This window comes from Peromyscus maniculatus, chromosome 2, assembly GCF_049852395.1.
Source record: "Peromyscus maniculatus bairdii isolate BWxNUB_F1_BW_parent chromosome 2, HU_Pman_BW_mat_3.1, whole genome shotgun sequence".
Taxonomy (NCBI): domain Eukaryota; kingdom Metazoa; phylum Chordata; class Mammalia; order Rodentia; family Cricetidae; genus Peromyscus; species Peromyscus maniculatus.
In genome coordinates this window covers 172,572,556-172,585,881 of record NC_134853.1, presented here as the reverse complement: position 1 = coordinate 172,585,881, position 13,326 = coordinate 172,572,556, and the positions used below count along the sequence as shown (strand labels likewise).

General features: G+C 50.5%; 1 protein-coding gene across 7 annotated transcripts in view; it reads left to right on the top strand.

Moving 5' to 3' along the window:
* Prkcz (protein kinase C zeta) overlaps nucleotides 1-13,326 on the top strand; it is a 112,649-nt gene that overhangs the window by 96,330 nt on the left and 2,993 nt on the right. For all 7 annotated transcript variants that reach the window (XR_013049517.1, XM_042272278.2, XM_006992389.4 and 4 more), the window contains 6 exons: nucleotides 3,950-4,036; nucleotides 5,156-5,291; nucleotides 5,462-5,549; nucleotides 7,232-7,351; nucleotides 7,917-7,996; nucleotides 8,788-8,877. Coding sequence is in view for 6 of the 7 variants with exons in the window: in XM_042272278.2 (XP_042128212.1) it covers nucleotides 3,950-4,036; nucleotides 5,156-5,291; nucleotides 5,462-5,549; nucleotides 7,232-7,351; nucleotides 7,917-7,996; nucleotides 8,788-8,877 (601 nt within the window). In the remaining variant the exon portion in view is untranslated. The remainder of the gene's footprint in view (nucleotides 1-3,949; nucleotides 4,037-5,155; nucleotides 5,292-5,461; nucleotides 5,550-7,231; nucleotides 7,352-7,916; nucleotides 7,997-8,787; nucleotides 8,878-13,326) is intronic.

Genomic DNA, 13,326 nt, shown 5'->3' with positions numbered 1-13,326 from the left:
TGGGTACCTATGTTGCTGGGGAACAGGGGAAGTGGGCCTTACAGGGTCCCTCTTTCTCTGGGTCCTCTCCTGGTGAGGGGAGCAGTGGACTTGGCCACTACCTACAACTTTCTCTGGCTCTGCATCCTGGAGCTCACTGCTTCTCTTTACGCCCTTTCTCCCTTGCAATGGATCCATTTCTACTGGTTTTTAGTAACTTCTGCACATTTTGTTAAGAATAAGTGATAATATCCATCTGAGCCATTAACTGCTTCCTTCCTACAGTGGTATGGCCTTAAAAGCATTAGGAATCTGACTGCCTCAACAGGCCCCTGCCCATCCTAATAAGTCTCCCTTGGGGGTTGGTATGGCTGTGTGACCGAAGGGACTGTGGACAGTGGCCGGTGCTTATTGTCTGATGCACAGACACCTGTGCATAAAGTCTGTGTGTTGGCTTCAACCTGGCTGAGAAATGTAGCCATGGCCCGAGACAGAATTTGAGGCTAAGAGACTTGGTGTGGGAAGTACCTTCCAAGCACACAGAGCCAACTGCAGGAGCAGATATGATCTCGTGTTTTCACAGCCACAAACACCCAAACCAACCTCAGTTGCCTACAGGCCAGTCCACTCGGTACTCCTGGGGGATTTCTGTTTCGAAAAAAGCATTGAAAACAGTACTGAGGTTTGTCTGTAGAACCCACACACACACACACAAATCCTTAGTTTCACAGCTGATTTTATAACAGAAACAGAAAGAAAGTGGGGGGGGGGGGGGGCAGCAAGATGGCTTAGGGGTAAAGGCACCTGCCTTACTCCTGACAGCCTGACTAGGTGGAAGGAGAGAACTGACTCCTGAAAGTTGTTCCCTGACCTTCACACGCATGATGTGACAATACACCCCTAGAAATACCACACACCCCACAAAATAAATAAATGAAAGTTAGGCAGAATGGCGCACACCTGTAATCCCAGGAGGCCAAGGCTGGAGGATGAAAACTTCGATAGCAGCCTGGTTTGTGTTGTGAGACCCTCGAGGGAGGGAGGGCAGGAAGAGAAACAGCCCCGTACAGAAATGGCCTGTGTAGAAATCCACTGTGGCCTCTCCAGACAGAGATGCTACCTTTCTGCTTTTGTGGGGCTTGACACCCTCCAGGCTAGGGTGTTTGCTTACGTTTTCTGGAAGTGACCGAAGTTTCTCCCTGTTATGGGACGCTGTTATCACCAGTGTCCACTACTTGGCATCTGAGGAAAGGGCTCGGCCCTCCCTGATGGCAGGACCCATTGAGTTTGTGATTCTTGGTAGGTGGAAAAATATTCATGCTGGGCTTTGTAGTCACCCAGAGAGTCTGGAAGAGATCCCTCCGACTGATTCTGAGATGTTAGATGTCTCGTGGAGTCTGATAAGAGTCACGAACCCACCTCCCAGGGCGCCATGGTCATTATGTGAGTGGCGTTTGGAGGTACTTAGAGCGCGTTGCAGCCCAGGGGTGAGGGCTCTGCTCATCTGCGTCAGGGAGGCTGCCCCTCTAAGGGCCAGAGGGCAAACGCCTTTGTTTTTGTGGAACAATAACAGAAAAGCCGCCACAGGTGATTCACGGTTGGTGTGCACCGGTTCTGCCTCGGACTGCTGGTTCTCCTCTGCGGCTTCAACCTGGGTGTGTCAGAAGTCCTTGTGGGGAGCGTCTGTCTGTACTGAACACGTACTGGCATGTGTGGAGCTATGGTTCCACACATGCAAAGGCAAGCTCTCTGCCACTGAACTGTACCCCAGGCTCAGGTTCAGACTTTCCTTGTTATTCCTTAACAATACAAGGTAACAATTTGCAGTTTTCTCATTGTGTTGAGTAATGTGAGCAATCCAGATGTGATTCACACTAGAGCAGAAGGTCCATTTTATATACAAACCTTGAGCGACCATGATTAAGATTGGAGAAGGTGGTATCCTCAGCCCTCACACAAGCACACTAGAATTTTCTTTGGGATCAGGACACCTGGGGCTGGCTGCCTAGGGGAAATACATATCCTCATCTGGTGCTGGGGGCTTTTGTTCTGATTTCCACATATTAGGAATTGTTTCTCATCTAAACATGTAATTTGAATTTAGTGAGTGGCTTACAGCCAGTTGACTTGCTATGACAGTATTTCCTGTCTTCTCTGGCTTCTTGCCAGAGCTTTGGAGGCCAAATGCAGACATCTCTCCGCAGTGGATTCACAGTTAGCCAGTGAGGTACATTCAGGCCAGTGTGCTGAGAGCTCTTACAGGAGCCAGGAGATGAAGGGTTTGCTGCTCCCACCCTCTGCTGGTGGGCAGCAAACTGCAGATAAACAGTCCAGGCAAATGCTGCCAACCCAGATGTCCCCAAGGTGCCCTCAACGGGGCATCTCGGGAAATTATTGTGAATTGAATTTTGAAAATTAAGTCTTATTAAATGCAGCAAAGATCTTATTAGTGAAAGAAAACACATGGCCAGTGTTAGGAGACATGAGGGCTGTGTACTAGATCCCAGTTCCTAAACTCAGAGACTTGACCTCTGCCTGACCCCTGCTGCCCTCCCCTTGCCCACCTGCTGGGCTGGTGGCATCTCAGACTCACTGCATCATGACCACCTCCCTCTGGACCTACTGTGCTGTCCCCACACTGGAGTGTCAGTACCTCAGCCCCAGCAGCCAGGCTACGCCCATTCTTATCCCTCTTCCCTATGTCCAGCTACTGGCAGATCCATCCAGTTCAGCCTGGCTCCTCCTCATCCCTTCACTGATCCACGGTGACCCTCTCTCACCAGGGGGACAGACACCTGTGTGGTTCCTAGGCCTGCCCTTTTACACTTTCCTGAGGACCATCCACATACAGAGACTAAACCGTGTCTCCTGATGTTTCCACACCCGCCCCATGGATCCTCTCCTAGTCCATCTGAGCCAGACCTGCTCCACCTCCAGGATGGCCCACAGCCTGTTCTCCCCTTACCCTGTGCTCCATTAGTCCTCTGCCCCTTCTTTGGTTACTTGTTCACCTATCCTAGGGCCTCTGCCACCGTCTCTCTGACGTGTGTGTGTGTGTGTGTGTGTGTGTCTGTGTGTGTCTGTGTGTGTGTCTGTGTGTGTGTGTGTGTGTGTGTGTACACCCTAAAACAGACCTAGCACCATTGGGGACATGTGGAGGCCCACAGAGGCTTCCTAGTAAAACCTTACTCAGGGTCAGAGAATCTGGGCTTGCTTTACCCAGCAGGGCTGCATAATGGGATGATTTGGCCATGGGCATGGTTACCAGGTATTTTGAAGGGTCTACACTTGGCTGTACATCTTGAAAGGGGGAGGTCTTTTGCCTCTCTCCTTGGTAGTATATAAAAGGCCCATTAGAATAAAATCTCAAGGCACTGGGTATTGACCCAGGGCCTTCCCAAAGCTATCTTGTGTCTCTGTCTTTCTTATTGTCTCTTTCTGTCTTTCTATATAATACTCCTCATTCCTCTCTCCTCCCCCGAAGAATCCTTCCACAAGTTGGAGCTGGACTCTGACAGGAACACAAGAGACAAAATGATAGTGACAAAGTGAACACCTGAGTCTATTGCTTCTTTTCTAAAAACTGCCCTACCTTGGTATCATGTGATAAAAGCCACATCTATTATCCAACATGGTCTTGGACGCCAAATGTCAGGGTCTGAAACCATGCCTCGTGCCTCACCAACCCAAATGCCAAGCTCAGCCTCCGCCTCCCTTTCACCTTGAGTGTTTTCCTGCTGGCCCCATGAGCTCCCAGGTGGCCCGTCACATCCTTGTTTTAGGCATGAATGATTCACTTTAAGAGGTAGCAGGTCAGCACCCAGAGGTGACTCAGCCTCTGCTAAAAAGTGACCCTCTGTGGAGGTTCCACTCACTCTGGCCACATTGCTGGTGCCTTTGACTAGAGTGAACCTAGCACGAGCTTCAGGGCAGTTTCTGTTCCTGATCCTTTGCCCTTCTCTCCTGCCAGGTTGTTCCTGGTCATAGAGTACGTCAATGGGGGGGACCTCATGTTCCACATGCAGAGGCAGAGGAAGCTTCCGGAGGAGCATGCCAGGTAAGTCCAGATCCACGAAGAGTGTGGCCTGGAGACCTTCCTCGGGCCAGCAAGAAAAGAGGGGGGTGAGATTTGGGTAGAAGGTGGCAAAGATGAGACTTTGCCGTGGTGTAAGGAATTCCAGAACCTCTGGGGGAATGTAGGAGCTTTGTGCCCAGGGCTGGCCCCTCCTCAGACTTCCAGCAGAAGCCCCTCACCCAGGAGGGCAGGCTCTCTGGGCTGTTTTGTTTTCTCTCTAAGTTCCACACTCCCTCAGTGGTAGAGTACAGCAGGCCTTTATTAGCTTCAGGAGAGAATCCCCCGGTTCTGCTCCTGGCTCTGAGCAGCTACCATCCAGCCCACTATCCTGGCGCTTCCCTTGCAGCCCACGCCTTGCAGGAAGGCTGGAGAGACTTAAATTTGGATGGCCCCTTCTTATTTATCTTAGTTTACCCCCATGAAGTCCTGTGCATCACCTAGGCTCCCTCTGGGGAAAGTGGGCAGAAGTAGCAACCACTTATTGCCTGTCCACTTTTATAGCACTCGTGGTAAAATGCACACAGTATTAATGTTACCATTTCAGCCATTTTAAGTATATAGTTCAGTGCCATGAAGCTGACACATGGCTATGCAGCCGCCACCACACACAGAGCCTCTTTATCTCTCACACTGGAACTGTACCCTGTGAATGCTGACTCCCCAGGCTCCTGACCCCAGCCCTGGGCACCTCCCTCTGATTCCAGAGACCTCCCCAAGTGGAATCTTGGATTATCTGTCTTTATATATTTGACTTGATATGATGTCTTCTTTGTGATTCACTGTGTAGCCTGTCAAAAATCCTTTCCTTTTAAAGGTTGGATAATATTTCATTCTGCTGATAGGCCACAGTCTCTCCCTGGCCCCTAGCCCTCTTCTCTGTCTTCTTCTTCCCACCAGTGGTACACAGGGCTCCAGCTTCCCGTGTCTTCATCACTTACTCTGGCTGTGTTAAGTAGCCATTCTGTTGGATAGGTGGTGGACTCTCACTATAACTTAAATTTGCACTTCCCTGGTGACCAGGACACCTTGTGGGGCTGGGTGTACCAGCCCCTGGCCGCCTGCCACTGCCCCTCTGCTGACCACAGAATGCCCCCACCTCAGGTTCTATGCTGCTGAGATCTGTATTGCTCTCAACTTCCTCCATGAGAGAGGGATCATCTACCGGGACCTGAAACTGGACAACGTCCTACTTGATGCCGATGGACACATTAAGCTGACGGACTATGGCATGTGCAAGGTGCCTGCCCCACCTGTCCCCCACCTGGCCTGTCTGCCCTTGACACCCTGCAGACTGGGCACAGCCCAGTGGTGACTATGCTGCAGCACCCCTGCCTGTGACCATCCCACCTCCTAAGGAGCGCCACTGCCCGTGGGATTCACCCTTCTGTCCCCACTCTGTCCCCACAGGAAGGCCTGGGCCCTGGTGATACAACAAGCACTTTCTGTGGAACCCCGAACTATATTGCCCCTGAAATCCTGCGAGGAGAAGAGTACGGTGAGTACAAGGCACGTAGCCGGTCAATGTAGGTGGACACCTTCCAGAAGTCTCCCCACCCGGTGACGTTCACTCAGCACAGACCTGCCCGACCAACTCCTGCAAGGGCCCTGGTACAATAAACAGGGAGAGATTTGTGACCATATTACACCCAAAGACAACACACGACATCCCTTGGTGTTCCCCAGGTGCGTGTTACCCCTTGCACACCTTCTCAGGCCCACAGACAACCCTGAACATTCCTCTCTGAGGAGCCATGAGGGGGTGGGGGAAGAGCATGAAGCAAAGACAGACAGACCCAGGGTCAGGTCACAGCACCCCAGGTTGATGGCTGCTGGCCATGCATATGTGGAAGAAACAAGGTCTCCTTGGGAATGGTAGCCATGCCTCAATTAGGATCCAAAGCAGAGGGTGATCTGGGAAACCCTGTGGACACAATAGTGTATGTCTGCTCCTCCTCTTTCTCTAGGTGGAAACAGTCATGTGCATCCATGTGGGGGTGGGGTAGTGTACATATACAGGTACATGTACATCCATGTGGTGGAGGAGAGTATATAGCATGTAGTGAGTGTGTATGTGTGTGTGTTGTGTGCATTTGTTTACTGTGCACACAGGTTTATTACATATGTTGTGTATGTGTGCTTGTGCACACACTCAGTTTTGTATCCTAATGTTTTCTGTCATGCACATGGGATTACAGACATGTGCTATTTATCCCTGACTCATGATGGTGGCTTCAGTCATAAATACACTTCACATAAATGAGTGTGCAACAGGCAGTGTGTGTGGGTCACTGACCCAAGAGAGTAACTGGGCTCCTAGAAGCTGCTTCAGTTGAAGTTGTTCAGTAACCAGAGAAGGAAAGATGGCAAGTTGGAGCCAGAGATCAGTCTAGAACCAGCCAGGGTTCTTACTGGCCCTGATCCCATGTGTGATGGAGCAGATGAACTGTTCAGAGACTGTAGGGATGGCCAGGCTTTCTAGGACAGAGCTGAAGGCAGGTCTTCCCTCCTGCTGCCTAAAAAACTTAGCATTTGAACATAAAAAAAGAAAGGAAGGAAGGAAGGAAGAAAGGAAAGAAAGAGGGGGAGAAAGGAAGAAAGTAGTGACAGCAGAAGGAATTATAGAGAAGTGTTTTGTTACCTCAGAGAAGTGGGTTCTGGCTGATTCTGTTTAGGCAGCACTGGGGATTGAAGCTAGAGCTTTGCATGTGTGGGAAAAGTGCTCTACCACTGAGCTACATTCCTCAGTGAGAAAGGAGCTTTGTAACTTTAAATGAAAGCAAGAAAAAAGCCAGTTATGATGACATGCACTCACCAGGCTGAGGCAGGAGGGTATAAGCTGAAGGCCAGTGAGACCCTCTCCATCATCATCATCATCATCATCACCGAATAATGGTAATGACAAGAACAAAGCAGGGTCCTTTCTTGGACCCATTATGCATGTTTGTGTAGCAATCAGCACAGGTGAAGGGCCAGGTAACAGCCTGGGCAACCCACAAGTCACAGCCACACACCAGTTCTGCAGCTTCTGAGGAAACACATGCCCAGCACAGTAAGTGAAGGGCAGTCCAGCCACCCAGGGAGATGGGTGCTGACTCCCTTTGGCACGTTCACATTCATGGACTGAGTGTGTTGGCTTCCCAGCCACCTCCTGCCTAGTGAATGCCTGCTTTTCCCTAGGGTTCAGCGTGGACTGGTGGGCGCTGGGCGTCCTCATGTTTGAGATGATGGCTGGGCGCTCCCCCTTTGATATCATCACGGACAACCCTGACATGAACACCGAAGACTACCTTTTCCAAGGTTGGTGGCCCGCCGGGCATCCACTCCCTCCTTGTCTCTGCATGTTCTTTTCTTCCTTTCTTGAAGGTGAGGATGAGGGGCATTGCCCAGGCTTATGTCTCAGCACTAATACAGGACATGTGGAGCCATTCCTCTGGCAGAGAATGTGAAGTGAGGTGACCATAGTTCACCATAAGTCACCTAAAAAGAGACTGCCCTGATTTAGCCAGAGCCCCCTTCTGCGTTCCCCATAGCCCCAGGCAGGTTCCCCTCTCACTCCTCCTCAGAGTTAATGGCCACTGTTATGTCCCTCAGCGCCCTCTGGTGACTGGTGTGCAGAGGCCTCCACATGCCTGTGACCAAAATGTAGTGTATGAGGAGCTGTTGGTTCATACATGGTTATGTGATATATGCCATTGTATGCCACCAGGAGGTTCCTAAAAAGTCAGGAGTTCAAAGCCAGCAGATACATAGCAAGATTATGTGCTCCCCCCCAAATAAAAGAACAGAGTTCAGGGGCCCTGTAGGCTGCTGGGAAAAGTAAACACTACCAAGGAGTCTTCTCACCTGGCTCCTGTCCACACAGTTATCCTGGAAAAGCCAATCCGGATCCCCCGCTTCCTGTCTGTCAAGGCCTCACACGTCTTGAAAGGATTTTTAAATAAGGTATGCTCTGGCTGTGGTGACAGAATATCTCTTTTGTGTCTCTCTGGGATGGAGGGGGTGGGCAGAGTCCTTCTGCTGAAGGTTTTGTCATTGACTGCCAGCTCCTCTGTGCAGGTTTGATCATATGCTTTGGCGCTGGGCCTCTGGGTTCTGTGAGTTCCTTTTTTTTTTTTTTTAGACTTATTTATTTATTTTTATTTTATGCACATTGGTGTTTTGCCATGAGTGTCCAGTGCCCTGACACTGGAGTTATAGACAGATGTAAGCTGCCATGTGGGTGCTGGGAATTGAACCTGGGTCCTCTAGAAGAGCAGTCAATGAATGTTCTTAACTGCTGAACCACCTCTCCAGCCCTAAAAGAATGAGAGTCCAAAGTTTGCTTTTTTTGTTGTTGTTGTTGTTTGTTGTTTTGTTTTGTTTGGTGTTTGGAGACAGGGTTTCTCTGTATAGCCTTGGCTAGAACTGGTAGATCTTTTCCTAGAACTGGCTCTGTAGACCAACCAGGCTGGCCTCCAACTCACAGAAATCTGCCTGCCTCTGCCTCCTGAATGCTATTAACAGTATGTGCCACCACTGCCCAGTGAGTTTAATTTTTATTGATACTTAGCATAACAAACAGTGAGAAAGTAACCCTGTGGGGAAGGGCTCCCAACAGGGGGAGGTTATACCCTGGACGAGCAGGAGAGCAGCTGGAGACAGTGGGGAAAGCTGGCTCATCCTGATGGGTAGAGGCTGAGTCAGCGGTTTCCTTGGGAGTCCTGACTCACCCTTATTTGAACTCTGACCTCCAGGATCCCAAAGAGAGACTTGGCTGCCGACCACAGACTGGGTTTTCCGACATCAAGTCCCACGCCTTCTTCCGCAGCATAGACTGGGATCTGGTAAGCCTCAAGCGTTACTCGTGCCCATTCCATAAGGTGGGCTGGTCTCATAGGCAGAATGTGGGCCCATGTGCACTTGGGTTCCTGGTAGATGGTGTCTGGGCCCCAGGGACATTTTTTTTCAGTGTGGTTGGTTTTCCAAAGCTGCCCAGACCGTATCTGTCCTACTACTAGTTACTGGTAGGTAGTAAGCACAGACTTCAAGGTTCTGAGTTGAGTCCATTCCTGATTTTAGGAGAAAAAAAAAAAAAAAAACTTGTTCCAAAATAAGTAATTGGAAAGTTACTGAAATGTGACCTATAAAATACGTTCTTTTAGCTGGGCGGCAGTGGCACACGTCTTTAATTCCAGTTCTTGGGAGGTAGAGACAGGTGGATCTCTGTGAATTCGAGGCCAGCCTGGTCTACAGAGTGAGTTCTAGGACAGGCTCCAAAGCTACACAGAGAAGCCCTGTCTCAAAGAACAAAACTATATATATATATATTCTTTTGAGGGAAAATATGAAGTTTAGCCCATTGAATAAATCTGGAACTTGCCCAGCTTGGGGACACTGGACACCTTACCTTCCTCCCCAACCCCACCCTGACCTTTTTAGATGGTCCACAGCCAGCACTGATGTCTACATCCCATCCTCAGGGAAGAGCAGGATCTTGTTATATAACCAGTCACTTTTTCTTTTTGATTTTTCAAAATAGGGTTTCTCTGTGTAGCACTGGCTGTCCTGTCCTGGAATTCGTTCTCTGTAGACCAGGCTGGCCCCACACTCAGAGATCCACCTGCTTCTGCCTCCCGAGTGTTGGGATTAAAGATGTGTGCCACCACACAGTGCAACCAGTCACTTTTTATTTATAGGACTGTTTGTGTCTAGAGTACTGTGAAGAATGGGGAGGGGCTAGGCTGCAGGGGCAACAAGTGATCCGGACAGACTGTGCCCCACAACCCCTGGCCCTTCCAGAGCCGCCCTGTCAGAGCCTCTTGTTCTCTCCCTTGTGTATGTGTAAATATCTATTCAGTATACAGAACGTTGACACTTTTTAATATTGGGGTGTGTGTGTGTGTGTGTGTGTGTGTGTGTGTGTAAATATCTATTCAGTATACAGAACATGGACACTTTTTAATATTGGGGTGTGTGTGTGTGTGTGTGTGTGTGTATGTATACATGCACGCACACGTGCGCATTGTACATATGGAGGTCAAAGGACAACTTCCGAGAGTGAGTTCTCTGCGTCCACCATACAGGTCTAGGAACAAACTCAGGTCATCAGTGTCGGCAGCAAGAGCTGTTCTCTGCTGAGCCATCTCACTGGCCCTTGATCCTTAAGAACCAATTTTGTCAGCTTTCAATTTCATTTTCTAGCTCTGGTAGCATCAGAGAGAAGCAGTGGATTTCTTTCTAACTCTGTTCTTCACAATGCAGCCATAGCTGGCTTGGCCCGGGCCCAGTAGTGGCAGCTTTACCCACAGGCTTACTGCCTGCCACAGTCCTGAAACCTGTCACCCCCATCTGGCCCAGAGTCATGGACTGACCTAGCAGATCCATGCATGAAGTACAGGGAAAGTTCTACATTGTCCCACCCACCCTCCTCATGGCTTCTCCTCTGAGCCTGCCTCACTGGGGTCCACCTCATCTGAGCCTGTAGGATCTGAGTTCTTCCTCTGTCCCTGGCCCTGGGCTCCCACATGGTCAGTAGCAGCCAGGCCTCATCTCCAGTCACTCTTGCCTCACTAAAAGTGATGGAATATGATATAAATAGTGTTTAATTTTAGTCCAGCTGCCTCTAGGCTGGCCAGCCAAGTGTTCTAAGCAGCAAGAAGGGCTGAAGAGGTCTTCCTCTGCATCATACACATGGCACACATCTTGTGGGCCTGGAGCCATTACCACAGAGCCTTTCCTCCTCAGCCCAGGAGACTCATGGCATGGGTCGTCACACCCACCTTACTATCCCCTTCCCTGGCCACACCCATTTGTGCTCTGTCTTACAATTTGACTTGCAACTCTGTCTTGAAAGGAGGCCCATCCAGTAGGTGGTCTTGCATTCTGGCCCGCTTTGCTTGGTGAAGCATCTTCAAGGATCGTCCTTGTCATGGTGATATTCATGTGACATGGCTGCCTGTAGTTGCCTTGCACAGATGAACCATGTGTCTGCTCACCCACTGATGGTCACTTGGGTGGGGCCCACCTTCTGGTTCTCAGGTTGTTGGGCAGCTTGCATAGCCTGTCTGTTGGGACTCACGTCTAGTTTTCTTGGGGACATTCCTCTAGATGAGCCACTGTTCAGGTGATCACTTGGTGTCCCGCCTCTTGAGGGGCTGCACCCCAGGACTTCTTGGGACCTTAGGACCGTACAGCCCAGCACCAGCTTCAGTGATTGCAGCTTCAGGACTGTTCATCTGAGGTGGGAGCTCAGGCCCAGAGGTGTCACCGTGGAACCCAGGATGCTGGTCCCTAGTGCAGGTCTGGTGCCATGAGGAAGAGGATAGATGTGGGCAGCAAGGGAACTGGAACTGGCCCCAGCCCTGAGCCACTGTGACATCACTGGAGAGGCTGCTAATTCCAGCCCTTCCCCTCGCTGACCCAGCTCTGCTCCTGTCAGCACCACCAGTGCAGCCATGGTAGTAACTGGTGTGTCCACATTCTTGAGCCTGAGGCCACCTATGCTGTTCTTTAAAGATTTGTACAAAGCCAGCTGGCATGGGTCTCATTCAGGGATTATAGGCTTGTATGGTTCTACTATGTGTTGTATGTTTGAAGCAAGAGGGGGCCAGGCTTATCTCTGATCCCCCTCCCCTTCTTTTTTTTTTCCCCTTGTGGGCTTGGGCTTTGAGAGACAGAAATGACAGACAAACTCCTGCTGTAACTTGAGACTCTGGGACACCTGAGCGGAGGAGATCTGGGCTCTGGAATGGCTTATTTGTGGGTGAAGGTCCTGTAAGTAGGCGGGTAGACTATCAGGAACCAGCCCACCACACCTACCTCCTCCCCAACTAGCACTGTTCCTATGGCACATTCTGTTCTAATGTCTCCTAGGACCATCCTCCATCCTGAGTGTCATGGGGCAGAAGGAATCATGATGAGCTCAAGCAGGCCTAACAGTGGCTGCCCTTACAGATGCGGGGGAGGGAGGTTCAACCTGATTCTTGGGTTTCTGCCTCAGACAAGTCCACTAGGATGGTCTTGATGAATGTAAGGGACTAGAGACACAAATGAGACCCTCTTCTGCATACCCAGTGGCTGACCTGAGAACTACTGTCTGCATGGCACACCATCCCCGATAGTGACCTTGTGCTACCAGGTCCTTTTAGCCTCTACTCTCTAGACTCACACCAAAGGCCACCCCAGAGCTTGGTGCTCAGGGTCCTCCCTGGGCCTTAGACATAGGCTCCTCTTCCATCCCTCTCCACTGCTCTAGAGAAAGAGTAGAGTCAGAAGGGATCCACATGCCAGCTGTCTCTAGGGGCACAGGGATGGCCTATGGGGCCAGTCCTGCCCCTCCTCTGGGATGTCAGGATAGGAGTATATACTCCACTGAGCACACAAAGTCCACCATGGGCCATCCGGCACATCCTTCGATGCCAAGTCTCCGCCAGAAGGTTTGGATATTGGCATAAAGGCCATGGGAAAGTTGTTGGACACAGTCCAGTAAATTGATTCTGAAAGAAATGGGTCCGTACATCAAAGTTCTGGCTCCCTCCGGAAGTTTGGCTAGGGCTGCTTACCACAAGGGTCTGTCCACAAGGGTGCTCCATCAGACATGGTTTGACAGCATGTCAGATTTTTCCAACGGTCCCAATCCCTGACCCATCATGAAGTAGAGAGAGCTGAAGTGGCCATCTGGGCATTGTTACCATCTGCCATTAAACCTGCTGTGTTCCAGGCTGCTGGCAGGTGCCATGGCAAGGCCACCCTGAGGAGTGAGTCAGACTGTGGCTAAAATAAACTCCTTTGACATCAGCGAGGCCTGACCAGTGAGAGCTGACAGGAAGCTGATGGCCTCTGCTCCTGCCCCAGGTCAGGCAAATTAAATAGACCTAGACCAATCAGTGGGTAAGGGTACTTGCCACCAAGCTGACAGCCTGGGTTAGATTTCCAGGATGCCTGTGGTGAAATGTCCTCTGACCTCCACACACGTGCCATGGCTCGTGCATACCCACCCACTCATGCACACACAGATAAATAAATGTAATTTTTTATAAAGTTTATAGGTTCAAGGCTTCTAGAAGAAAGACTCCAGAGAGGAAAGCAAGTAGGACAGACTGTCACAAAGCCTTTTGGTTCCCCAGGCAACCTACCGCAGGAAAAGGGAAGGACGAGGCCTTGGTCGTGGCATGTGCCCGTGGCCAGGAGAGAAAAGAAAGGAAAACACAGGAGGACCAGATGAAGGGCCACTCTCAGAAGGCCCGTGCCGGGGCTCCAGAGACAAGCAAGCAGTTGTGGGAACCACGGCCAGG